The sequence below is a fragment of the Camelina sativa genome, chromosome 16 (assembly GCF_000633955.1).
Source record: "Camelina sativa cultivar DH55 chromosome 16, Cs, whole genome shotgun sequence".
Classification (NCBI taxonomy): Eukaryota; Viridiplantae; Streptophyta; class Magnoliopsida; order Brassicales; family Brassicaceae; genus Camelina; species Camelina sativa.
In genome coordinates, this window is record NC_025700.1 from 11,130,752 (window position 1) to 11,158,565 (window position 27,814).

Below are 27,814 nucleotides of genomic sequence, written 5' to 3' on the forward strand. Positions count from 1 at the left end.
TATTTTTTTGTTAATTATTATTTATTATATTTTTTTAACAACTTTTGTTTTTCATTATTTTATATCAGTATTAATTTATTTAACAGGACATTGTTTTTTTTTTGTCAACTAATAGGAAAAAAAATTACATCAAAAGTAATCTAAGATATATTTATTATATTTATATTTTTTTTTGTTTATTATTATTTATTATATTTTTTAACAACTTTTGTTTTTCATTATTTTATATCAGTATTAATTTATTTAACAGGAAATTGTTTTTGTTTTTTTGTCAACTAATAGGAAATTTTTTTAAAAAACTTATTAGACTTAGGAAATTTTTTTAAAAAACTTATTAGACTATCTCCAATGTATATCTCTATTTTTTTTACTTTAATATAGAATAACTTTAAAATAGAGCATGGTTTTTCTCTATATTTGACTCTATAATATAGTTAATGTAAAAAAATATAGTTGATAGTAGAGTTACTCTAAATATATAGAGCAATCTCAACATTTTCATAAATTTTAAAGTAACATATAGAGAGATTCCCTAAGAAATTAGACATATATTTCTCTTATTAAGTTCATCTAATCCTCAAATTTCGCCAATCCATTTAAATTTTCTTTTTTGGGGATTAGACATATAATTATCTTATAATTATTATGCAAACTTCGCCCTTAAGACGTCTTTTCAGGATATAGAAGGATAATATTTTTGGGTGTTTAGTCTTTTGTATACTAAAATTAGTGTCAGCTGCAAGAAGCAAAGTTAAATCATCTTCTTTTTTTTACTTCTTTGTATTCAACAGACACAGTCAAAGCTGCTACTCAATCATTACAATATAATGTTGTGAACTCAAGCTAAAGTTATATATTTTGGATTTCGAAGACATTTAGGTTATGTATTGTACTTAGAATTGAATAATCTGTTTATGAGTTTACAAGTATGTATATTTTAAAAATATATGAAAATATGAGAGTTGTAATTGTTTGGTTTAAATTGTAGATTTTGGTTGTATGCAAAAACTATGAATTTTGTGACATAATAGCAGCACATTCTGTAAAATCTAAAATCATCACACTTAAGAGTCAACCATGCATTAAATGCTCTGATAATACATTGATAGAAACATCCATTGAATACATGAAATATGTTCATCTAATCCAATAAATAATCAACTAAAGGTCACACACTCAGACCAGACGGTAGTAAAACAGTCACATCATATTGCACCCGTCGATCCAAAACACGCTGCAATATAATTGGTATCCTGTTCGTGAGAATTGATTTACTAACTCTTTTAGCTATAAGTATGTTGATGTGCCTGGTTTATTTCGCTTTAAATCTTTTACCTTAAAAGACCACACAACTGCTGCAAGTGCACATCTAATCGGTATTAGTATTTAAGGATCGATCCCACAAAGAGAGAGTTGTTGTTTAACGTAATCCGTCAAAAGTAAGTAAGGCTAGCACTCAATAAAATAGGGGTTTAGGTTGTCATTGTCGTAAGTAAGCAATAAACGTAAATACAAAGCAAATAAAATAAATAAAACAAGTGTTGGGCATCAAGGGAAATCGCAGGGGTTTGACGATCTATCTATCTAGGAAAGTTTAGGATTGGTTTGTTTATCTAAAATTCGGACTACGAAACACAAATGAACCGTTAATTATAGTTCACAAGCTAACCGTCTAAGATCACTATACTCCGTTACTCAACTGTCGCAGGCAACGACGCATATATCAAAGCATTTAAAACATGTTCGATTCTAATCCACGAGATTCCATAGGTAAGGGGTATGTGCTTCCTATGACTCCTCACACATCTAAGCTAGGTCAAGCACACATGCAAGCTTTTGGCAAAGCACACACACTTTAGATCATAGTTAGTTCATGAGGCTAACTTAAAGCATTAAGCAAAGACTTAAAATTAAAGTATAGAATAAACTAGAATATAAATCTAACAAACCCTAAAAATTGCCACCTAAACTAAGATCATCTCCCCCCCTTTGATTATCCCTTTAAACCCAACTAGAAAACTACTGTAGCATGTTTAAAGAGAATCATCAAAGCAAGGTTTAATAAAATCATAAACATAAATGAATAAATAGAGAGAAAGGATTTAGATATTACTTCAATGATTGTCAAACAAAGTTGTAGGATCTTCTTCCTTATGAAAGAAAGAACAAAGCAAATATAATAGAAAAGAGTTTGGTGAACTTCAAGGCTTCAAGGAGAGGGACAAGAGAGAGCTGCTGGTCGTGGCTGTTCTTCTGGTTGTGATCTTTTTGGAGGCAGGTGAAGGCACACACTAAACCCTAGAGCTTAGAAGAGTATTTATAGGGTTTTGTCTAGCTTTAGGGTTTTGTAAGGATAGAAACGTCTTTTATTCTTGAATGTAGGACAAGGGGCGGCTGAAGAAGGTTCTGGACCGTGGTGTCTCCTCCGGGCCTGGCCGCTGTGATGGTTGCTAATCGGGCTTGGCTTCAAACTTATCTTCTCGTCGGTTTATAACACGTCTCGGTAAATCGGGCATAACTTCCTGATGAGTGAATGGATTGACTTGATTCAACTTTGAGGAGAATGATGACTCTTCCAGATTTTCATAGACACCAAGTACGTCGAAATATGAGTTGTAGAAGTTCTTCAAACGTTGCCCGTAGTGTAAAGCTCTGAATCTGTCCTGAAACGTATTTTCTTTGTCTGTTGGTCCTTTTTGCTGTAAAATCTGTAAAATCTTCTTGAAACCTAAAATACTTGATAATAGAAATTTTAGCCTTTAAATCATACTAAAATCTTCCTAAATGCATACTAAAACTATAGCTAAAATGGGTGAAATAATGATGTTATCAACTCCCCCAGACTTAGACTTTGCTTGTCTTCAAGCAAACAATCAAAGTAAATCATGGAAAAGAGGTTTTAAAAATAATGGGAATTCACTTATCTTTGGGGATATTGTCTTTGCACTCTTCTTCGCCTTGACATTAGGAACTTTCATTTGTAATCCACCATGAGAATCATCAACGCTCCTTGATCCCACAATTCTTTAGAGTCTCAAAAATCTCCATTGTCATCTCTTTACATAAATTAAAGCAATAATAAAAAGTGAAATCTTACCAAGGGAAAATCGATCAATGGCTTGCCGACTCTCTTCAAGCCAAGATTTTCTTCGTATGATTCCTTTCCTCTCCCTTTTCTCATTTCTTCTTCTTTTTTAAATCAAAGGTGTAGGCGAATACTAGGATCATAGGTAATTTACCTACCCCTCGCTTCCAAGCTTTGTGTGATCATTTGACTCTAAAGTAGAATAATGAGGTCACAGGTAATTTACCTACCCCTATAAACTGATCAAAATCATCTCATATTTTATTCTTTTTTTTTTCTTTTTTTTTCAGAGTATTGAAGGGAAGAGAGAGGGGAACATACTATTGAAGAAGTGCAATATCTTGTGTGGATTGAATGTAGAGATCTAGTCCAATGTATACTGATTCCCAGGGCTTGATAATTAAGTCTGGTTTAGTTCCTATAAAAATTAGAGACAACGTTAGATCATCTTAATATCCATCGAATAGGGACTTTGGGGATTGTTGAGTCGGCCCACAGTCTTTCCAAACTTCAGTTCTGTTGTCAAGTATAATCAAGAGTCATAAGAGTGTTAATCCAAATCAAATAAACTGTTAGAATAAGATCATAATCCCCTACTAGTTTTGACTCAATAAAAAAAAATGTGACTCGGTAAAAACGTCAAATTATTGATGTAAAAAGTGAAAAAAATGTCTCAAGTCAACAAAATAGAAAGTAGCATTAGTATAGGATGGAACATCCTTCCCCCCAGACTTAAATCACACCGTCCTCGGTGGGAAAAAAGAAAGAGTTGAGGATTAAAAATCATAAGGAAAAGTGTAGGGTTTAAGAACAATGTCACCTTGATGGAATGATGTTGTGTCGACTCTACACGTTTAATGGTTGCCCAAAAATTGTCTTAGAATTCGGCTGTGGAAATGTGGTGACTAACCGTTTGTACTTCCTTTGGTTGCTTGACATCGAATATGAACTAGGCTAAGTTCATTCGAATTGTTGTTTGATATATCTCTAAATGCATCCTCCTTTAAACAAAAACCTAAAACCATCAATAATAATGATAAAATAAAAATAACAAAAACATACCTAAATAAAAGAATGATGATGGTTGGTGGTAGGATGGTGGTGGTTTGGAATTGTCTCGCGGTACACGGATGAACGTTTGCGGACAGCAGATTTGGTACATGGTACGCATGACGTGGTACATGGTCCATCGGACATGGGACATGGCATCGGCTACGGTTTATATGGCTGGTGGGGACTCTCGGCATCGATCACATGAGGGTTGTGATCGATCCATTGCCTTCGGCTTGCTTCGGTCAGGTTGAACATAGCCGATCAGTAGGTGGTACTTGCCACTAGTCATAGTGTGCATTGCCAATCCATGGTCCTTCTTCTTCCTTCTTTTTGGCTTTTCTATTTTCTATATTTTTCTGTGTTTTTTTTATAAACCTGAAACTAAAATGCAAAAATATTAAAAGTAAAATAAAATAAATCCTAAAAATAAAAACTTACTAGACATGGGTTGCCTCCCAAGTAGCGCGCTTGTTTAACGTCGTTGGCTCGACGTTAGCTTGCTCTCTCAAGCAGGGTGAGAAGAGTCAGTTATCCTTAGACAAGCTCTCTTGGATCTTTCTCCAATGTAGGCATCAGGTGGATCTCTTGCATAATCTTCTTCTCTACATCTTCGAGTTGGTGGGTTGAATGGTTTAGCTTCATAGAAAATGTCTCCACTGATGTTGGTGAGAGTCATTCTTCGGTTATGCCAGTCCATGACGGCTCCAGCTTTGGCTAGGAATGCTCCTCCAAGGATAAGTGGTGTAAAACTCCCTTTCTCAGCATTGATAATCTGAAAATCGGTTGGAACATTGCAAATTCCGACTCGCACATGAATGTCTCGGACCATTCCTTCGGCTATTGTGAATAAGGAATTGGCGAGTCCTATGCGTATGTCCGAAAGTTGTAAGTGTCTCAAGCCAATCTTCTTAACAGCATCAGTTGACATGATGTTGATACATGAACCGAAATCACATAATGCATCTTTAAATTCAACTCCATTGATAAAACAAGTGATGAGGAATCGGCCAGGGCTCTCCACTTTGTGTAGTGTATTGAACCGTGGGTAGTGTAAGGCTTGATCATATAGCTCTTTCATCTCTTTCGTTGACTCACAATTCTCAAGAAATAATTGGTTAATATAATAAATAGAACAAGCTTTTGCGAAAGTGGTACCTTGGAGAAGTCTCCCAACTGCTCGGTTGAAATCGCCTAGATCTCTTAGGCTTATCATATGTGGGTACCAACGGTTGTTCAAGAGGGTAAGACCACGTGGTTGATGTTGAAACTGTGTTCCCTTGAATAGTTCATCTTCTTCTTCTTCATAAATCTCCCCTTCTTAAAGTTCTTGCAAAGGTTGGACTCCTTTGAAGGTTGTGATGGTGTTACAAGCGACATGGGGTGTTGATTCTTTTTCTCCTTGTTGAGAGGTCTCGTGTGGGTTTAGGTTGCAGGTTCCATTTTCCATGGAACCTTATAGCTTGTTCTCCACAAAATTATCTTGTGTTGAAGTAAAAGAAAATTTTCCTTTTTCTAAAAAGAAACATGAATGTTTTCCTTTTTCGTCAAAGGATTCTTTTTCTCTTCCTTCTTCTACTCCATCGATTCGATTTTCTTCTTGGATGTGTCCAGAAACACATGAGGTTAGATCCTCAATCTTAGCAGCAAGATCTTGATCCTTCTCCTTTTGTTCAGCTTCAATCTCCTTAAGTAGCTTGTGGCTCTCCTTGGTGAATGTAAATTCTTTGGATATAAGTTCTCCAAAACGTTTTTGTTCAAAGTCGAGACCAAACATCTTCCTCTCAGCTTCATATTCTCGGTTCTCAAGATTCTCCACACGCTTCCTTGTGTCTAAATCCTTGTTGAATAAAACTCCACACTTGGACTCATGGTCCTTTGTTAAATCCGAAACTTCATTGGCCAAGTCTTTAATGTTGATAGCATTATCTTGAGCACTCTTGAGATGTCTCTCTTGTTCTTCCTCCAGGAAATGGAGCTTCTTCTCCATGGCTTCAGTATCTTTATATCTTTGCTCTTCTATACTTCTAACTCTAACAGCAATGTCATCCCTTTTTCCCGAAAGATCAGATTCGATTTTGTCAAGCTTCTCATGCAGCATCTTCATAGTCTCATCTTGAAGATCAGCTAACTGACTTATTAGGTTCATAATGTTTTCTTCTTCATCTTTTTGTTGTGTTGACACATGAAAATTGTCTTCAAAGACTTGGTGGGGGAAATCGGATAAAATTAGGCTCTCGACGTGGGTATGGGCGGTTTAAATTGGTTTCGGCTCTCCTTGGATAAGGTCTTGGGAAACGGCTTGGACGGTGACTTGGGACAGGTTCCCAATCTTCATAAACATCATATGGTGCTGGAGATGGTCGGGTTCTATGGTTACCTCGGTAGAAAGCTTCCTCTTGGTGTTGAAATTGTCGAAATTGTAGTTTTCGGGAATTTCTTCATTAGGGAACTGATATGTCATGCAACAGTAGAAGTCTTTGAGCTCTTCTTATCCATCTTCTTTTGTAGATGATAGATCATAGGACTCATCATTCTCTCTTGGCAAATCTTCATATCGGTATTCTATAGCTCTTTCCACGAAATAAGCTTCTTCCTCATCGGTTGGGTTATCTTTTTCTCTAGTCCACTCCTTGGACTTGTTAGGATCGGTTGGATACTCAAGTGAGGCTCCATATCCTTCTCCAGCATCAGTAGGTTGATATAGTTGACTATCACTCCAATTATTGCATTCGTCGGATTTGTTGAACAAGGCTTCTACTTTCCACTCTAAACAGTTCTCGATGGTGTCAATGGTGTAACCCATGTTGATAATCTTCGTTCCATGATCTTGTATATCTTCAAAAGTGTTTAAAAATTGGTTGTTGATGGCATTGATTTGTTCCTCCAACCGTGTAAAGTCCGCGGTGATAGTCTCGAGTTTAGCTCCAAACTCAATACTCATCTTATCCAATTTTGCATTTAGAACTTTATCAGCCCCCTCTTAACTTGATATCAGTTCGTCCATCATCTTCATAAGCTTGTCTTCATTGTAATAACTCCTTGAAGTGATTGGTTTTCGAGTGTCATAGAAAAAATTTTCATTGACATCGACATTCATGACTTACGGATCAAAGTGATGGTTTGTTGCAAAGCATGGCACATATGCGTGGTACAGCGTGTAAGAATGGTCAGCTGGGCAGTAAGCTGGTCTCATAGGTGCTTGGCCTTGAGGTGGTCGAGTGAAAGAACTGCGACAAGGTCGCCTAAGTGATGGTACAACGGATGGTCATGAGTGACCAATGCGTGAACCGTGCAGCGAGTGAGCTTGTGGACCGGATGGGTCTCTGTCCGTGGCTCGGTAATGTGACATGAGCTCTGCAATAGTAAGGTTATCAAAATCTCATGGGAGAGCGTCGAGGTTCATCCTCAAGGTCTCCTGAAACAATGAAAATTAAAAAGAAAAATTAAAAAGCAAGGTGTCCTAGACGTTACTCTAGTTCCTAGACTCTTGTAAACAACAATCTCCAAAAAGCTTGATGTGCGTGGTTTATTTCGCTTCAAATCTTTTACCTTAAAAGACTACACAACTGTTGCAAGTGCACAACTAATCTGTAGTAGTATTTAAGGATTGATCACACAGAGAGAGAGTTGTTGTTTAACGGAATCCGTCGGAAGTAAGTAAGGCTAGGACTCAATAAAATGGGGGTTTAGGTTGTCACTGTCGTAAGTAAGAAATAAACGTAAATAAAAAGCAAATAAAGTAAATAAAACAAGCGTTGGGCATCAAGAGAAATCACAGGGGTTTGACGATCTATCTATCTAGGAAAGTTTAGGATTGGTTTGTTTATCTAAAACTCGGACTACGAAACACGAATGAACCGTTAACTTATAGTTCACAAGCTAACCGTCTAAGATCACTATACTCCATAACTCAACTGTCGCAGGCAACGACGCATAGATCAAAGCATTTAAAACATGTTCGATTCTAATCCATGAGATTCCATAGGTAAGGGGTATGTGCTTCCTATGACTCCTCACACATCTAAGCTAGGTCAAGCACACATGCAAGCTTTTGGCAAAGCACACACACTTTAGATCATAGTTAGTTCATGAGGCTAACTTAAAGCATTAAGCAAAGACTTAGAATTAAAGTATAGAATAAAGTAGAATATAAATATAACAAACCCTAAAAATTGCCACCTAAACTAAGATCATCTCCCCCTTTGATTATCCTTTTAAACCCAACTAGAAAACTACTCTATCATGTTTATGGGAATCATCAAAGCAAGGTTTAATAAAATCATAAACATAAAAGAATAAATAGAGAGAAAGGATTTAGATATTACTTCAATGATTGTCAAACAAAGTTGTAGGATCTTCTTCCTTATGAAACAAAGAACAAAGCAAATAGAATAGAAAAGATTTTGGTGAACTCCAAGGCTTCAAGGAGAGGGACGAGAGAGAGCTGCTGGTCGTGGCTGTTCTTCTGGTCTAAATCTTTTTGGAGGCAGGTGAAGGCACACACTAAACCCTAGAGCTTAGAAGAGTATTTATAGGGTTTTGTCTAAGTTTAAGGTTTTGTAATGGTAAAAACGTCTTTTATTCTTGAGTGCAGGAAAAGGGGCGGCTGACGAAGGTTCTGGACCGTGGTGACTCCTCCGGGCTGGGCCGCCGTGATGGTTGCTAATCGGGCCGTCATTAAAGTCCATTTGGTTTCAAACTTATCTTCTCGTCGGTTTATAACACGTCTCGGTAAATCGGGCATAACTTCTTGATAAGTGAACGGATCGACTTGATTCCACTTCGGAAAGAAAGATAACTCTTCCAGATTTTCATAGACACCAAGTACGTCGAAATATGAGTTGTAAATGTTCTTCAAATGTTGCCCGTACTGTAAAGCTCTGAATCTCTCCTGAAACGTATTTTCCTTGTCTTTTGGTCATTTTTGCTATAAAACCTGTAAAACTTTTTTGAAACCAAAAATATTTAATAATAGACATTTTAGCCTTGAAATCATACTAAACTCTTCCTAAATCCAGACTAAAACTATAGCTAAAATGGTTAAAATAATAAGGTTATCATATCTCCTAAACTATTCTCCGCTATCCATTTATGCACTTTAGACTCTGACCATCGTGAACTTCTTTTCGTCTTAGCTTAGTGGTAGAAATGTGCAAGGAATTTTATGTAAGGGTCTCAACATGTGGCACCACTTGTGAGAGTTGAACCTATAGATTTTAAACCGGTGAATTTGAAACCACCCAATCCATTTTTTTTTAATAAATACTAATAAATAATAAATAATAAATAAATAAACCAAAATATTTATTGAAATATTCCAAAACTCAAATCACAAAATAAACAACGGAAAATACCAATAATAATCCAATAATTAACCAGATTCATAGACTAAGTGGTAGTAACTTAAATCATAGTTCTAACATCAACATTCCAATTCTAACAATCTAGAAGAAACCCAAGCATAACAACTAAGTCACTCTAACATCCTCCTCTTCATTGCCATGATCCCAAAGTAACACTTTGCCTTCAAATAGACCACAAACACAATAAAACATAACACCCAATAATACTTCCACCACACCTACACATCATCACACAAAATAAGTCATACAACTCACTTGCTCAGATAAGCTCATGGTCACACACTCACCTTAACAAATATTCACGAAAATAACTACAACCAAAAGAGAGGCTCTCCAATATCTAAGAACAACCCAACTCGCTCCTACAACCAATCACAACAACAAACAAACATTGAAAACAAACTGCCAGAAAAAAAACAGAAAAGAAGAACCTCACAAGTGAAACCACATAATCAACACGAACCGTTAACTTTCCAATCCCTCCAGTGAAAAGCATGGTACAGATGTCCAGAAGCTTGCCAAAATATTTTGGCACAATCGGATCTCAGATGAATCCGCAGTCGATCCCGAAACACCCACTGGTCTCAATCTTCGACGGAAAAGAAACGTCCCACGAAACTGCCGATATCTTCTAGAATATTAACTCAAATTCACTTCTGTAAAAAGCTTGAAACCCTACCAAAAATCATTACCTTCCGAAACGATTTGAGCAGTCGGATCCTCCTTCTCACAAATCCTGACAGTTCTGTTTCTGTCTTTACTCTAAGGAAAAAGCTTGATCTTCTTCTCTTTCTCCTTTACACCAAATAACCAAGACTTATCTCTCTTTCTCTCCCTCTCTCTGATAACAACGTCGAAAATAGCACAAAAACGAGAGGGGATTAGGGGTTTTTGGTTAATTAGATTAAACCAGAAATTAAGAGGGATTGTTTTGGTTTAATTAGATTAAATTAGAGTTTAATTAAACAAAAATCAATTACAAATTCAATTATTTGGTTTGCTCCACATTCCGATTTTAGAAAGCGGATGTTACAATTCTCCCCCACCAACATGGATTCATCCTCGAATCTCAAACGACCATCAACCAAGGACTCTCGCGCAACCGTCTCCACGGCCTCACTCCTTCGATCGATCTACGAAGGTCACCTATAGGCGATAGACTCACGTTCCAGGCATCGTTTCCTCTCGAATTTTGGACTTTCCTTTACTCATAGGTCTCGACCTTGACTTTTATTGGCTCCTCATCGGGCCTAAGCCCGCATGCCATACTATATAAAGAAGTCCAATATTCGTCCATCGGGTTGTTATCCTACAGCGCGCCCCCGGATCGTTATCCAAAGTTGATATACATGTCATACTCACAAGCCACAAAGTCTCAGAATATGACGGTACAAGAAGAACTAAAGTCTCCCAAAAGTCGTTCAGGAACAACTGTCCTTAGAGCAACCAATTCTGATCACGTCTGAGTCTTATCCCTAACCAGGTTTCCCTCCCGTGGTTCGCGTAAAACATCAAAATGTCCTACCAACCATATCTTCCCTCATTGGAATACCTCATGACCACACAAGGATCATCAACATGCCACAAAGGCCGCCACTAAGGCCAACAAATGTCCAAAACAGGACCGCCACACATCCCGAAGGACCGTCATGAAGACCACTCGTCCCAAAGGACCGTCGCAAAGAGCACTCGTCCCGAAGGACTGTCACAAAGATCACTCGTCCCGAAGGACTGTCATGCAGACCACACATCCCGAAGGATTGCCTAAACAGGTCACACTTCTCGAAGGACCTACTAAACAAGCAATATTGGCTAAACAGCCCGCCACAAAGGCCACACAATTGGCTAAACAGCCTGCCATAAAGGCCACACACGTCTTGCAAGACCGCCACACATGGGTTACATAATGACTCCAAAGTACGCCACGAAGACTACACAAACCCCAACCAGGCTCACAACTCCTGAAAATGGACAAATTTTAACTCCCATAAAACTTTCCAATTTTAGCACCTTCCATTTCTGAAAACTTCCCACTTAAGAAACTTCCACTTCAGGAAACTTTCCTCTTTTAACCCAGCCTCGTGGAAACTCGTTTCCTGAACACCACCTCATCTTGGTACTTAATCGCACAACCAACCACCCCTAAGCGACCATGCATCTGTAGTGGTAGGGTCAAAACCACCCGAAAACCGTTCTATAACGATGTTACCCATCTCCCACAGCATGATCACATACAGGGAATAAGTTCCCGCACCCGCAGCCAATGGCTGCTGCACCTCCGCCATCACAAGCGGCACCATCGGATCCTGCACCGGTACCACTACTGGCAATTGTTTCAACACCAACGCCAACAAGTCCGCAAGATCAACACCTCTCCTAGGGGCTCCACCTCCTGGGTGTCTCACACCCATAATCCTAGCATCACCGACCAACCCGGCACCGACACCGCTCACACTGACTTTCTCAGCGCCTACGATCCTATCGCAGAGATGTTAAAGAAAGCGGATGTTACAGAATTTAAAATTCAAAATTGAATCCTTTGATTTGCTCCAAATCTCGATTTTAGAAAGCTGATGTCACAAAATGTAAGAACAAACAAGTCAAGAAAATATATTTTCTTAATTGATTCAAGAGTTAGATCGATAATTGTTACGAGAGGTTCCTAACTTAGCCAAAACAACAAGCTAGGATTATCTTAATAGAAGTCAAATTTTGGGTTCTTGAGAGCCAAGGAGTCTTCCATCTTTAGTGTTTACTGAGTGTTATTTATACAAGGAGATCCTCGATTTCTGATATATTTGATTTTCCTTCTTCCTCAAAGTAATATTCCCTTTTTCCCATTGTAACGGTTTTTCGGGTTTAGGTTTTTTTTGTCCACCCCTTTGTAATGTTTTAAATTATAGATATTGCAATTTTGGTAGTTTTTCCTATTATTCTAATATCTTATTTATTAGTATAAGAGTATAAAACCATTTGTGATTTAGTTTAATTTATGTTTGATGCATTTTTATTTTTTAGAGTTTCCACTGTTAAAACTTATAAGTATATCTTTTTTAAAAATGAGAAAACTTAAAACATATTTTAAAAAGTGAAAAAGGAATTATTATTTAGTATATGAATATGTATATGGATTTTTAAATGAATCTGTAGCCAAATCTAACCGAATCATATTGCATTACTCTATCTCATTTTTACTTTTGATTTATTTCTAAAACATTCACTATACTCGTGGATGAGGTTGCTTTCACTTTCACGTGTGTGGATTAATGATTTTTTATTGTTCATCCTAAGATTGAACCTCTTTGTTCACCTCCTTATAAAATAAGAAAGAAAACGAAATTTGTATACATCATTATAAAATAAAAAAATTCAAACCGCTCTTTTATAAGCCAAACAAATATATAATTATGTTCTAATTATAAAATCTAAACCCTAACCACATTATTTGTAAATCCAAACTGACATATCATTTTGTTCTAATTCTAAAATCTAAACCCTAACCACCTCATTTGTAAACCCAAACCAACATATAATTTTGTTTTAATTGTAAAATCTAAATCCTAATTACCTTATTTGTAAACTCAAACCAACATATAATTTCCTCCCAATTGTAAAATCTAAAACCTAATTCTCATTTATAAACCCAAACCGATATATAACCTCGTTTAATTGTAAAATCTGAACTAAACCAATGTTTAACTTTCCTTAATTTGTTTCCTTACTTTGTTTTGCTTTTTATTGTTTGGGATCATAGTGTGATCATCACGTGAAAAAGGGAGTCATGCGTTTGGTGTTTGGGATGGAACATTTTGTTATAAATAAGAAGGAAAGAGATTAAAGAGGATTATGCTTAATTAAGTGAGGAATCAGCCACTATGAGGTTACATAGGAAGAGAATGATCTAAGCAGATGTCTAAGATACTTATCTCATTTTACATTTAAAAAAGACCATGAAAACCCTAGGATTGAGATTGTGGTTTAGAGCAAATCTATTTCAAGATCCAATAGTCAAGTAATGGCTACAAACACATTGGAGTTCACTACAAAAAAACATGTAGTTTGGTATTCCAATTCTTGACTGTTTTTTGGTCGCAAAATAATGCAACGATTTTGTGACTATTTTATCACATATTAACAAAAAAAAATGGACGGAAACACGTCGCTTATTAGCGACAAATCATCTACATCACAAAATCGTCTCCATTTAGCGACCAAATACGAATTCTTTTGCGACTAGTTGTGTTTCATCGCAAATCAGTCGCACTTTGCGACTATGTTGCAACTATTGTTTTAGTCCGTAACCGACAGTCACAATTAAGTTGCAATATGGCATCTTATATGCAACAACGTTTTTGAGTGTGGTTTAGTAGTAAAGTAGACACGATATGTCGGCAAAAAAAGTTGAGAATGTGATAGTTTAGATGTACAAAACTTTTGAGACTCCTTAAAAACAGTTGGAAAAGCGTCGCACTATGTCGGCAAATAATGAGGGAAATGCATATGTTAGGTATACTGAACTTGTGTGAACCCTTATGACACGGTCGCAAAAATATCGCAATTTTCACATATCTAGCTCCTCTTCTTCATTCGTTACTATCCAACATTGAAAAGAAAAAAAAGCGAAAGGGAAAAAAAAAGAAACAACAAAAAGTTGAAAAAGACAAAAAAATAATATCGAAAAATCCATCACGATAATGGATGTACAATCAAATCGATCCATTGACTAATCATATCTTGAAACATGGCTCTTTGTGTAAAGTCTTGTGCAATGAATGTATGCAAACATGCAAACAGAGACATAAGCAATGATATGATCAGGTGGAAGAGGTTTCAATTCTCTTATGCAGTTGTAGTATAAGAGATGTCAATCCATAAAGTGTGGGATGTGCATGCAATCAGGGTGTGAACAATAATCCAAGTTAAGCCAAGTATGAAAGAGATTTTGGTGAAACAGTTTGATAAAACAAATGTAAGTGCAGAAAGTAAAATGCTTGAAACAGAAATTAAATGCAAGTAAACAAAGTAAGCAATGCTGAAATTTAACCAACAGAAGTAAAAGCAGTAGATAAAACAGTAAAGGTGCAGAATTGAAATGGAACAGAAAATAAATGAACAATTCGAAGGTGCTCGATCAAGCACTCGACCGTGTGACTGGTCGAGTGACTAGGTCGAGTGGGTTTCTACGAAAAACAGATGCAATCATGACAAACTTAAACTGAAACAAATGCAATGTAACAAGATAATATGCGATAAGTAAACAATCAAATGACAAAGAAGGCTTCCAGAGATGGATTCATGGGCTAGTGTTCAGGATGTGGCTATCTAAACTGGTCAACAAACCTCAATCAAACATGAGCTATCTCTAGACAATGATCTTAATGACTCACTAATCCACCCTCATGACGAAGTGATCAAGTTACAGTAACATCCTAACCCAACTCTCATTGGTGAAACCATACTGAACAGGCATTAAGAACCAGACCATTACTTGTCAAAAACCACCTTGTGCAACCAATCTCTTGGGACAAGCATGATAATCTCCAGTGTTGACTTTATCTAACAACCTAGACATTGGTGTGATGCTAGGAAGCTTAAGATTTGCTCTTACCCTCTTGATATAAGAACAGCTTAGAGCACACCCAACCACAACCCTAAACTAACCTAATCCATCTCCAGAATCCTAACTCACTACTCAGACAAGAAAATCATGATCATAATGAACACAAACCCACAAAATGATGAAACAAACATGATAAGCAAGATGAGATGATGAACAACAACTTAATATAAAGAAGCAAACTCAGATTCTCAACACAAAATTGATACTAGGATTTTTGTGTCTCTATCCTAGTAGGTTCAATTAACCTTATGCATTGTAGTACTTAAGGTGTCAATCCAAATGGGATTATCCTAATCACAAAAGATGCAATCAAGATAGTACAACATAAGCCAATTCAGATATGGGGGTGGTATCTATCAACCTCATGAAGCAGAAATGAAATGCAATAAAGTAAATAACTTAAAGAAGTACTAAGCAGAATTAACTAATAAGCATAAGTAAACAAGAGCAAACTAGAACAGAACAATGCATAAACAAGAGAGTAAATTGGTGCTCGACCTAGCACTAGATCGAGCATGGTATGAACCAAGTTCGAGTGAATGGTCGAGTGATGCAGAACAAATGATTAAACTTAAAACTAAAAGCAGAAATAATAAAGCAGAAAAGACAAGTAATAAAATGCAAGAAACAAAAGCAAACAAGTAGCAAATAGATCCTAAGGATGGGAATTATTGGTTGGTATTAAACTTAATCTATCTAGGTTGCTTAACAAACCTCAATCAATATGAGCTATCTCTAGACAATGATCTTAATAACTCACTAATCCACTCTCATGACAGAAGTGATCAAGTTACAGTAACATCCTAACCCAACTCTCATTGGTGAAACCATACTGAACATGCATTAAGAACCAGACCATTATTTGTTAAAAACTACCCTATACAACCAATCTCTTGGGATAGGCACAACAATCTCCAGTATTAGCCTTATCTAGCAACCCTAACATTGGTGTGATGCAGAGAAGCTTAAGATCTATCCTTACCCTCTCAGATATAAGAATAGCATAGAGAGTATCTAACCCAGAAGAGATATATAATCAAACAAGCTTAAACATCCTAAACAAACTAAGTTCTCTACCAATGTAACCCATCCTTCAGAATCTACCTCTACTCAGAATCTAATAAATGAGATTTAAGAACACAAACCCAGAAAATGGTGAAACAGACATAATCAGAAAGATAATGATGAAATAAGCAATTTTGTAGAAGAAATCAAATAAAAATACTTAAAGGATCAAAGGTTATAAAGATTACAAGTTTTGGTGGCTAGAACTAAAAAAACGAGCTTGTTTTGTGGTCAGAGGTAAGAGGCCTATTTATAGAAAAGAAGGGAAGCCCTAGTTAGCTAGGAGAAAAAGTAGAAAGACGGTGGAAAGTGCTCGACCATGTGCTCGATCGAGTGCATGGTCAAGTTGTTTGTCAAGTAGTTTCAGTCATCGATCTGGTATGATATCCGTTCAGTAAAACAGTGATAACTCTTGCACTATAACTCCGATCGGCCTGAGAAAACCACCATTGGAAATCTAATTCGACTGTCTATAACTTCTATGAAGAACACTGAAGCTGAATGCCAACGGAAGATCTTTATTCTAGTCGACCTTTGAGGGACTTGTCTTGAATCCGACCGAGTGTTCTTTGGCAAACGGTCAAGTGTGTGCTCGACTCCATGGTTGAGTGATTGCTTTCCTCCTCTTCTGAGCCTTATTCCTTTTCTATATGTCTCCTTTTGATCACAACTTCTCCTTGGTGCTTCCAAAGTATCTAATTCACTTGTTTATGCACACAAACATGCAAATGCAATGCAAATTCTATCTTAATGCATAAACTGAGAATAAAAGACATAAATGTGCTAAAACTAACTCTAAACAATGCAAAACAGGAGATAAATGCATGCTAAAAGATGGTAAAATATAGAGTTATCATATCTCAAAGGATTATATGGCGGGTGTGGAAGAATTTATCGCTTTTGCTAGTAGCCATGCACAAAATACCAGAGGTAGATTTTACTGCTCTTGTGTAGTATATCAGAATTCCAAATCTTTGAAACCTGCTTCAATCTCGAATCATTTGCTAAGTAGAGGGTTTATGCTGAACTATTATATATTGTAATGAAGATTATGATGTTGCTGGGGAGGGAACTAGTTGTAACATCCACAAACCAATTTATCGGTTTTGGGGTGGGTGTCGATCGACACCAAGTAGGGTGTCGGTCTTCACCAACATTTTCTACTTCGATCGGTTTGTTTTAAAACATCGAATTAGAGCGGTTCGGTTTAGGAGAAACCTTAAACGGTGGTATTTAAGGTTGGAAGTCGACCTAGGTCGTGGGTATTAGCCTCTTTTGCCGATTTCAGAGAAAAATAGAGAGAAAAAGGGTTCTTGAGAGTTTTTGGCAGATTTTGGAGTTTTGGTGCCTTTCCTTAAGAGATCCTTCTGTGGGAGTGAAGATCCAGGGCTAGAGGCTTCTTAGAAGGTTTCTTGGTTATTGGATTCGGCGGTTTTGGTCAGAAACTTCCTGCTAAAGAGGTGAGTGCATGATCATGGCTGATCTAAGCCTGAGATTCCTTTGTTTTCATGTTTTATGGCTGTTTTTGGTTGTTTCCTTGCATGTTCATGATTGATTCGGGGTTTCTATGGCTCTTTATGGCTTTTGGGTGAGCTTTCGCATTGGAGGCGGTGGAAGACGAAGACCAGACCTTCGCCTTTTGTTTAGGATGATGATGTTTTGGTTTGATGTTTTTTTCTTTAGAATGATGATCTTTTTGTTTGATGTTATTAAAGTTTGCGTGATTAGTATTTTAAATCGTAATTCCATTTGATTGATATCATTTCAAATTCAAAAATTAATCAGGTTTATGATGCCCAAATGTGACTAATTTGTGACCAAACCAATTCCAAAGATATGAAAAATTTATGACCAAACCAATTCCAAAAATGTGACCACTTTGTGACCAAACAAAATTATATAAGCTCCAAGACTCGTGGCACAATCGTTACTAAAACGAACTCCTTTGTGACTACACAAAACTAGTTTTAACTTAGTTGAAACAATCACAAACTAATTTACAACTTAATTATAACTAAATAAAATATTCTTTGCGACCCTTTTGGGAATTACTGTACTATTCAACCCACCAAACACCTTTGCCACTACCATTTTAGTCTGTAATAAGTCGCTAAACCCATACTCTTGTGGCAGTCCCAAAACCGTCTCAAGTATAGAGCTGTCAAGTATGGTTACAAAATTTTCCCTTAAGTATACTTCGTTGCGTTTTAGTTAGAAATGTGCTACTTCCAATACTGTTAGAATATATTGAGAGAAGAGAATAACAAAACTGAGTAAGAGACCTTTGTCTCTTCTCTTTCTAAAGAAGATAAGAACAAATATAAACTTTTATTGAACGAAAATTGGTGTTTACAATCAAGACAAAATTGGTTTATATAGTTAACAAATAGATGCAACAACACAATGACTTGTTTCTCTTCCTACTTGGTGACTCTCTAGTGAAACAGTACAAAATGCTCCATTTTTCTCTTGAGGTAATCATCCTCTAGTGCTCAATTATTCTTTGAAGTAACCATTCTCTTTTGCTCCATTTTTATCCGAGGTAAGCATCCTCTTATGCTCCATTTTTCTCTGAGGTAAGTATCCTCCTTTTGTACTTGGTGTCTTTCATTGATCACCATAATGTCTCCATGACATCTTACGCATGAATCTCCTCCACATGGTCTTTGGTTAGCTCTTTAACCGGCTCCTGCTCCATTTTTCCTATGAGGTAAGCATCCTTCTGTTGTGCTTGGTGTCTTTCATTGATCACCTTATCGTCTCCATGACGTCTTACGCATGAATTTCCTCAAAATCGTCTCCAGTTAACTCTTCAACTGGCTCCTGCTCCTGCTCCATTTTTTTCTATGAGATAAGCATCCTCCTTTATTGCTTGGTGACTCTCTTTGATCAGGTCTCCTTTACAGCTTATGTGTTTCCTTGAACCTTTTCTTTCTGATTAGTCTTGCTTTGTTCATCCAACAGTCACAAAGTAGTCACAAAATAGTATGATACCATTGCCACCAAGTTAAGTTGGTAGTCAGGAACTTGAACTGTTTTGTCACCTCTGTGTTTATAATATGTGACTGAATTTGTCTACAATCGGTAACAAATGTGCGGATGATTTGATACTAGTAAGTAACTCCTTTTTCATTTGTTTTCAATATAAAAGCTAAATATATGAATTTAAACCTAATTAAATGTGATTATATACATTTGTTCATAATCAAAATACCAAACATCAAACATATTTGTTCCACATTCATAATAAAAATACCAACATCAAACACATTTGTTCCATCATGACAAAAACATATCACATAAGTTCCATAAGATTCAATCCAAGAAGATGATTAAAACGAATATAGGAGAGGTAGAGAAAATTAGTGAACTGTTTGTTGTGGAGGTCATTCACTAGAAGGCGTAGTGTTTGGTATAGTGTCTGAGACAGTAGCTGGCGTAATGCCTATGGCATTGACTGGTGTAGTGGCTGGGACGTTGGTTGGTGTAGAGCCTGGGACAGTAGCTGGTATATTGTCTGGGGTGATAGCTGGTGGTGAAACATCCATAAACTCAGCTGACTCTGGATCTATGTTCTTGATGTATAAGACAAGTTGTTCCAAATTTGAGATTCGAGAAAGGGCAAGATTTTGGTCCTCTTACTGTTCATCGTCTTACGACAAGCATCTTGAAGTTGCCCTTGCATCTCCAAAAAGGAGGACAAAGAAGAGCTCGCATAATTATAACTAAAATTATGTGGTGTTTGAGTGTTCTCTCCAATGCTCTAAAAATAGTCTTATCATATATGCAGATTGGACCACGCTTATTGCTTGGTATTCCTATAATCCTACTTGTACGTAGGATATATCTTTTTTTTTTCTTTTCCATATAAATCATAATTAATATCTATAGAAAATATATTATATAAAATCTATTATCTCATGTTTTCTTCTCCGAAAAGAGAATAAAAATTGTAGATACTCGAAAGTTGATGAAAGGAAATTTTGATTTGATGAAATTTAACAAAGAGTACATATTTAGGATGATATAGATTCCTTTAGACTACTACATGATTTAGTGTTTCTTGTCGCAAACCACATATTAGACACTAAAACTCACATAGTGTTCCTCGGCTACATAGTTGAGAATTTCCTAATAAATATCCTTAAATAGCATACCACAGAAAAATGTTTTAGTTTATATTGACATTTAATTTAAAATAACCTCTTGAATCTCTCCTCTTGAAAGTTTTAATCACTTGACTCTTGGATTTCGCCAAATCGTTCAGATTTTAAATATTAGGACCAATCTAATACATATTTAGACTTGACTGTATATTTACCAATTTTCATAAAAAGTGGATAAAGCTGATACCACTTTGAATGTGGAGTGATTCCAAGGAAGATCATAAACACAAAATTTAGGTTAAGATCTTATTCATTACTTAAATGGCTAATTATTTGATTAACTTTAAAATTGGTTAGAAAGTTCTACAGACACTTTTCTCATTCGCAAGTCTATTGATTTCTCCTGGAATCCATGATGTGAGTACGTTGTTGGTGTCTTTTAACTTGTAAAAACTATTGTGTTTAGTTTTTTACTTAAAACTTTAAAAATAACTAAACTTTTCCACGCAGACACATCAGCTAGTAATCAAAATAACATGATAATAGATATAAAGGCAAAACCTTTAATTATTACAGCAATTAACGGAAAAAGAAGACATCTTATATGAATTTTGTCTTCTAAGATGGAAATAAAACAGAAAATGCAAACAATCAATCACTTCACTCGGAATAAATCTCTTAGACTAAAGCGTCTTGGTGTTGTTAGGAGCAGAAACATCAGCATCAGCAATGGTGAGGGCAGCGAGACGAGCGGTTACAGGTTCTTGGTGATTGTTTTCCATGGAGAGAATGTCCTCATGCTCTTCAACGTTAGGATTTTGATTCAAATCGATTGGGGCAGCTGCATTCTTAGTAATGATCTCAATCTTGTGAGTAACAACATTGAGATACTTTTCAATAAAAGATCTCAAATCTCCCTTATCCCTTCCATCAAGATGACGCACATCCATCTTCCCTTCAAGACAACCAAACATAAAATCTTGAATCTGAGAATTTCGGTTCTCCTCATGCAGCTTATTCAATTGCTCATTTTCTTGGGCGATGCTTTGACATACAAAACCCTCTTGATCCACCATATTCTTGGTCCGCTCTCCCACCGAACACTCCATGAATTTTGACATTACTTCTTCAACACCTTCCCTTGATGGCCAAACCTCCGGAGTTGATTGGTACGGACTATAGATGACCGCACATGCTTTGACATCACAAAGAGTCACCAGCTCGTTAACTTTCTTCAGCAGTCCTTCTTTTCTCTTCAGGAATGTTTTTCTCCTCGCCGTTGCATTTTCTATGAGCGACAACTTCACCTTCTTCCTCATATCTATTATCTTTGTTATGTGTGAGTGTGATTCCTTTGCATGATGATTGTTTATATAATAAATAAAAGGTGATTTTACTTATTAGGAATTTCTTATTTTTTTGTTGGACTAATTAATTTTCAATTAAACTAAAATGGCAAGATATCTTATAAGTTTTACCCTTATATATGTGTAGGCATGTGATTGAGTATAAAATGATAAGATTTAACTTTAGAGATAACCCTTGCATATATTATACCTTTTAAAGGCATAATAAAGATAATACATTTAGGCAAAATAGTGTATTTCCATATGTAAATTGATTATCTCTAATTTAGGAAGTCCATTTGAGGGAAAAAAATTACATCAAAATTAATTTAAGATATATATTCAACTAATACTTTTTCTGTTTATTATTATTTTATATCAGTATTAACATATTTAATAGGAAATAATATTTTTTAAAAATTACAGCTAATAATAGTATGATAGAAAGTAATAATTCAAATAAAAGTCTAGGTAAAATTGTATATTTCAAAAATCTGGTTTAGGATATCTTATCGGCCATAACCATCCACATTTTCCCATTTGAGTGCAAAACCTAAAATTTTTGAAAATTTATTAGACTATCTCCATTGTATATCTCTATTTTTCTATTTTAATATAGAATAATTCTAAAATAGAGCATGGTTTTTCTCTAATGTGTTATTCTATATTTAACTCTATAATAGAGTTAGTGTAAATAAATAGAGTTGATAATATAGTTACTCGGTGGACAAAAAAAATTACTCTAAATATAGAGCTATTTCAATATTTTCCTCTATTTTAGAGTAACATATAGAGTAGGGTTGGAGCAAATGTTGCTCTATAATAGAGTTTTAATTCTAAAATATAGTAGGATTGGAGATGTTTAGACATATATATCTATATATATATAATTGTATGGTTGAATCTCTATAAACAAAACATTAATAAATTTGTGTTCCTTAGATAAGAGGCTTCCATATCAATAGTTTTATTACTGGAGAAAATAACATTAAAATTCACTTATAAGGAAGAGCTAAACTACCGCTAGAACCAGAAATTTTAATGATAAAAACTTTATTATAAAACAAGATACAATTTCAAATATAAAAGAAAAGTTTGATATTGCTTTGTCTCATATAAACCATGACTAACTCATATTTTTCAAAGCAAGCATAGTACGAAACTCCGATTATAATAAGATCAATCAAGTGTCGAGACTTGTCTAGTATTTGATTTTTAAAAGACTTCTAGAACAAGTTATATATATGGTTATTTAATTGAGCAATATTAGTGGTCCAACGAATTGATTTTGTCTCTCATCGCCTTATCAATCTTTTATGTAAGATGAGCCAAGGCGATACAACCACGGTTACCTTCGAGAGTTCCTTTACCTTCACAGGTGGTATATGGTATCTTGATGTGGTAAGTTGAGAAAGGGTGTCCGACCAATCTGGAGTTAGAGCTGAACTCAAACATCACTGCTTAAGACTGACCAGACAGTGTAAATGTAGTGTAGGGGTTACTTTTGAGTTGATCAATGTTCTAATGTGAACCAAGATTTTGTTCTCCGACATTTTAATTACCCATAGACTTTGTGCACTGTAGACAGAATTAATATCTTAAATTTTATCTTATATTTGAGTTTATTTATATTTAGTATTTACGATAACAGTTTGGGGTTTAATGAACCCTGACCTGTGAATATAAATGCAAACTGTGCGATTTAATAAAAGCCAATCAATCACGGGGAAGCTGCTAGCTGTGCTAAGGTCAACACTCTAAACACTCTAAACATATTGACTAATTTATCACCAAAGACAACTTTAAGATGTCCCATGTGTGAATAATATTGAACAATTAGTAATTAAATTTACAGATCTTGCAAATTAAATATGCTAAACAATATAGAGAGAGAGAGAGAGTTGGAACAAACATTTGATTTAAAACATCTCTTACAATAATAACAGTGTCTCTTTTGCACTGTGAATAAAATAAAAACATATCCAGAGACATTGTCTAGTCTCTCTCTCTGCACTTGAAGATGAATAATTGTTTCTTTTTTCTTTTTTACTCTCTATTTTAAAACTAAAAGAAACACTTAGATCTTATCAGATCATAACAGAGCACTAAACTTGATCCAATTTTTTTGCTTAACATATCACTCATTACAAAGACTTTAAAAACTTAAACAGCTTCATTATCACCACCATCACCATCACCATCAACACCATCATCATCACCATATTAAATATTTCTCCCAATTGCCAACTTAACCAAAAAAATGACTCTTTCCAAAATATGCTAGATTCTTAACACACATAAGCAAACAAGAGAATGAAAAAAAAAGAAAGAAAGACAGATAGAGAATTGATTGAAGAGAGAAGAAAAAAAAAAGCACAAAATCTTGCTTGAAGTGTGAACAAGATTCTCTAAAAAAAAACCCTAAAAAACGCAAAAAAAAAGATAATTAATTAACGAGGATGATGATGTTGCTGAGATAGTAGGTAATGAAATTTAATGAAGACTCAAAATAAAGTATAGACAAAAAATAAAAAAGAACCAAACCAAGAACAGATATTCTTCTCTTTCACACTTGCAGATGAATCAAGATTCAGATTCACACCATTCTCTACCCTGGATTCACAATAAATCAGAACCCAAAACATCCAAACACAAGGAAAGTGAGAAAGGAAAAACCAAAGAACAACAACAGAGAAGAAGAAGAAAATTAGAAACTTACAATGAAAGAAGAGAGATCTCAGATATGGCAGCCAAAGCAATTGCAAGTTTTGGGAGTGAAAGAGCAGTAACCAAAAGGTCTATTAGGGATGTTGCAGTTAATTGCATAGCAACAAGGTGAAGGCAAGCAAAGACCTTTAGCACCACCACAACAAGTACAAACTGAACATATCTGAAAACTCCCAAGCTTCCTTCTTGTTTCATTCATCACCATAAACTTCTCCTCCATCAATGGCATCATCTTCATCTCTCCTTCTCCTTCTTTGATTGACACCTCATTTGCCTAACAAATTCCAAACAGTATAAAATTTCCAAATCAGAACACACACAAAAAAAAAAAAAAGCTAAAGAAAGGTCAAAACTTTGAGTTCAGCTTAGGTTAAAGATTTGATTTTTTGACAAATAAAGAAACACCCAGATGAAAAAGAAGAGAGCTTTAAGAGGGATCTAAAGCAGAGAGGTCGAAATTGGTGAAAAAAAGGACTCACCTGGTGACTGCAACTGATGAAGATTGAGAAGAGAAGAAGCAACGAAACAACAACAGAGATCTTCGATTCTTCTAAAGCTCTCATTTTCATTTTTATATTTCTTTTTTTCTTTTTGTTGGGGTTTATGTGGTTAGGGATTTTGGGTAAAGTAGCAAATGCTACTTCTTCTTCTTCCTCTACTTCTCTAACTCCTCTCGAGCTACTTTTTTCAATTATTTTTGGTATAACATTTATTGTGTTTTTTTTTTTTTTTTTGGTTTTTTTTGAGGGGAATAANATTGAGGGGAATAAGGTGGGGGTCTTTTATTTTTTTTTTACTATTCTTTTTATTTCTCCCACTTCATTAACCACACCAATATCGAATCAAAATGATACAAAACCATACCAATTATAATAAAACAGCTTCTTCTTCATTTTTTCCAAGGATCTGATTCTTTTTGGTGACATCCCCCAAAGATATTTTCTTAGCTTTTACTTTAGAATAGTGAAGTTAAAAAGAAAAAGATACCAGACATCAAAAATTTATAACCCATAAACAAACAATAGATCAATGACAAGAATTTAAGACTGTGTCGTACAAGTACAACATAGTGTACTTACAGTCTTTCAGTTCATACTGATACTAGATAAAAACACTTTAGTCCAGAGTTAATGGGCTCGAATGAGAAATACGAAAAAAGCCCACTAAAAATCGTAACGACGTCGTTTTTTAATTGTATATCAAAAACAAACAGATCTCTCTCATTTGCAGAGCCACAGCAGAAGAAACTTTCTAGGTTTTTTTTTTTTTACTTTCAATACAGAGCAATGGCGGCGAGAGGTGCTTTGCTTAGATACCTAAGAGTCAACGTGAATCCAACAATTCAAAACCGTAGAGAACGTGCGCTCCCTTTCACCGCTATTCTCCGCCGTTTCTCGGAGGAAGTGAGAGGCTCTTTCCTTGACAAATCTGAGGTCACAGATCGCGTTCTCTCCGTCGTCAAAAACTTCCAAAAAGTCGATCCTTCTAAGGTACGATCCGACCCATTTCTTTACTTTTTCATTTTTTGCTATCTGAATTTTGTTGATGAGTGAGTAAGACCTTAGAAATGAAGCTTATCTGGGTTTTGATTAGATGAAATTTATAAAGTTTTGATTTTTAGTTAATGTTCATTGAAGTCTATCCGCTCAGCAACTATTCATATAACCTGAATGTAGAGAGAACTTAGGATTCTGCAATTTACTTTTACTTGCGAGAGCACAATTTGAGAGTTTTGGTTTACTTTCTTTTACCCCTTTTGGGTGATTGTTTGTTGCATTGTGTATGTACTTTTGAGTATCTACATTGCAACAATTTGGAAACTTTTTTGCTCATACTTACTTGTTTGGGTGGTTGACTGTTGTTTTACTAGTGATAGCTCATCTCATCTATCTCAGTTATCTTTTGATTAGGTTTAGATTTCCAAAATTCCTTCAGCATCACAATCTTGTGAAAGAGGAGTTGTAAAAATCTTGTATGTGTAGTATCTTGAAGTTTTTCAGAAGTTTAGCTGAGTAAGCTTTTTGTGCATTCTTTTACTCTAGCCTTTGTGTTTGGATGTTTATGTAGTGCTTCTTAGCTCTCTTGATCAACAACTAAACAAGAACCTAGAGACTCTATCTGAACTAATCAGTTGTCATCTGTATCTGAAGTCTCAGTCTCCAGTTTTAGTGCTCTCTAGTCTGCTATGACATGTAGTTAGGCTTGAACTATGTACTAATAATCCATTCCTATTGTTGTTGCAGGTTTCCCCAAAATCCCATTTCCAAAACGATCTCGGGTTGGACAGTTTGGACACTGTGGAAGTTGTGATGGCATTGGAGGAGGAATTTGGGTTTGAGATCCCTGATACTGACGCAGACAAGATCCATTCCATCAATCTAGCCGTTGACTTTATTGCATCTCATCCTCAGGCTAAGTGAAAAGAGAAAATCAAAGTCCTCTGCGTGTTCATGGTATGCCGCAGCTGTGTCCACAGATTTGGTTAAGCCTAATAAGAAGTAAAGAAGCAAACAAGATTTTCTTTTTGCCATGAGAATGCATAAGCTTTTGCTTTTTTGGCTCTACTACTCTTGGTTTCATAAGTATTAGATGTGTTTCCGCATGATTTACGAGGTCGTTCAAGGAACTTTGATGTTCTTGATATGTCTTATTAGATTATATGCATCAGACATATTTGCTCCACTTTATAAACGAGATTCCACCAAGTACTGCAGGCTCGTGTCTCATAAAAAATTCCTTTTTCTAATTTAGCATTCACTTAGATGGAACGTATTTACAATTGACTCATGTTTATTATAACCTACTAAGATAAGAAGAAAGCTATGAAACTTCAACCAAATGACCAAACCCTCCAAAAACCATTCTCCCCTTCAACAATCTGCAGAGACAGGCCTATAAATTCATCCCTAACTAAGGGCTGCTATCTAACCAACTCACAACAGCTACAATCGCTGCATTCAGTCCTAGGCTAGTTATAGTAGACCTATAGCTTAAGCTTGAGCAGCTAAACTTCTTCAAACATAATTAATATCTTATGCTTTTATTACCAGAAGCCTCTTAAATAGTTATAGTAAACATTTTGCTTTAAATAGAATTATATCTTACAGAATTAGTAAAAATTTCAGGGAAACGACAAAAAAAGGTTTAGACTAAAATCATGGTCTTAGGCCAATCGTTTTCAGATGCAGGTTGAAACAAAGGAAATTTGCATTGACGAACCATTAGATCACTTTATAACACCTCCGACATGTGCGAAGATGAGGGACACACCGAGAATGCTACATATTAATAATACCCGCAATTAGCCAATTGAAATCTACAAGACCACGTTCGTTAAACACACACTTCCTTCCTCAACTAGTGGATTCACAAGACCTTTTGCTTTAGTTGGCAAGAAAAATGATCAAGCATGGATCCACCCACGTTGTCGAAGTAGATATTGATCCCCT

General features: G+C 35.7%; 4 protein-coding genes across 4 annotated transcripts; 1 reads left to right on the forward strand and 3 right to left on the reverse strand.

The window, feature by feature from the left end:
- LOC109129482 lies at positions 4,644-6,284 on the reverse strand. The gene is made up of 2 exons (XM_019237746.1): positions 5,756-6,284; positions 4,644-5,101 (listed from the first exon to the last, which is right to left on the reverse strand). The coding sequence occupies exons 1-2, from the start codon at positions 6,282-6,284 to the stop codon at positions 4,644-4,646; spliced, it is 987 nt and encodes a 328-aa protein (XP_019093291.1).
- LOC104753565 (MADS-box transcription factor PHERES 2-like) lies at positions 20,880-21,621 on the reverse strand. Its single transcript, XM_010475798.2, has one exon. It carries the CDS (start codon positions 21,609-21,611, stop codon positions 20,976-20,978), a length of 636 nt encoding a protein of 211 aa, XP_010474100.1. The 5' UTR covers positions 21,612-21,621; the 3' UTR covers positions 20,880-20,975.
- Positions 23,535-25,082, reverse strand: LOC104750343. Its single transcript, XM_010472129.2, has 3 exons — positions 24,845-25,082; positions 24,358-24,639; positions 23,535-24,251 (listed from the first exon to the last, which is right to left on the reverse strand). The coding sequence occupies exons 1-2, from the start codon at positions 24,932-24,934 to the stop codon at positions 24,376-24,378; spliced, it is 354 nt and encodes a 117-aa protein (XP_010470431.1). The 5' UTR covers positions 24,935-25,082; the 3' UTR covers positions 23,535-24,251; positions 24,358-24,375.
- LOC104750344 (acyl carrier protein 2, mitochondrial) lies at positions 25,576-27,073 on the forward strand. The gene is made up of 2 exons (XM_010472130.2): positions 25,576-25,855; positions 26,609-27,073. Exons 1-2 carry the CDS (start codon positions 25,652-25,654, stop codon positions 26,783-26,785), a joined length of 381 nt encoding a protein of 126 aa, XP_010470432.1. The 5' UTR covers positions 25,576-25,651; the 3' UTR covers positions 26,786-27,073.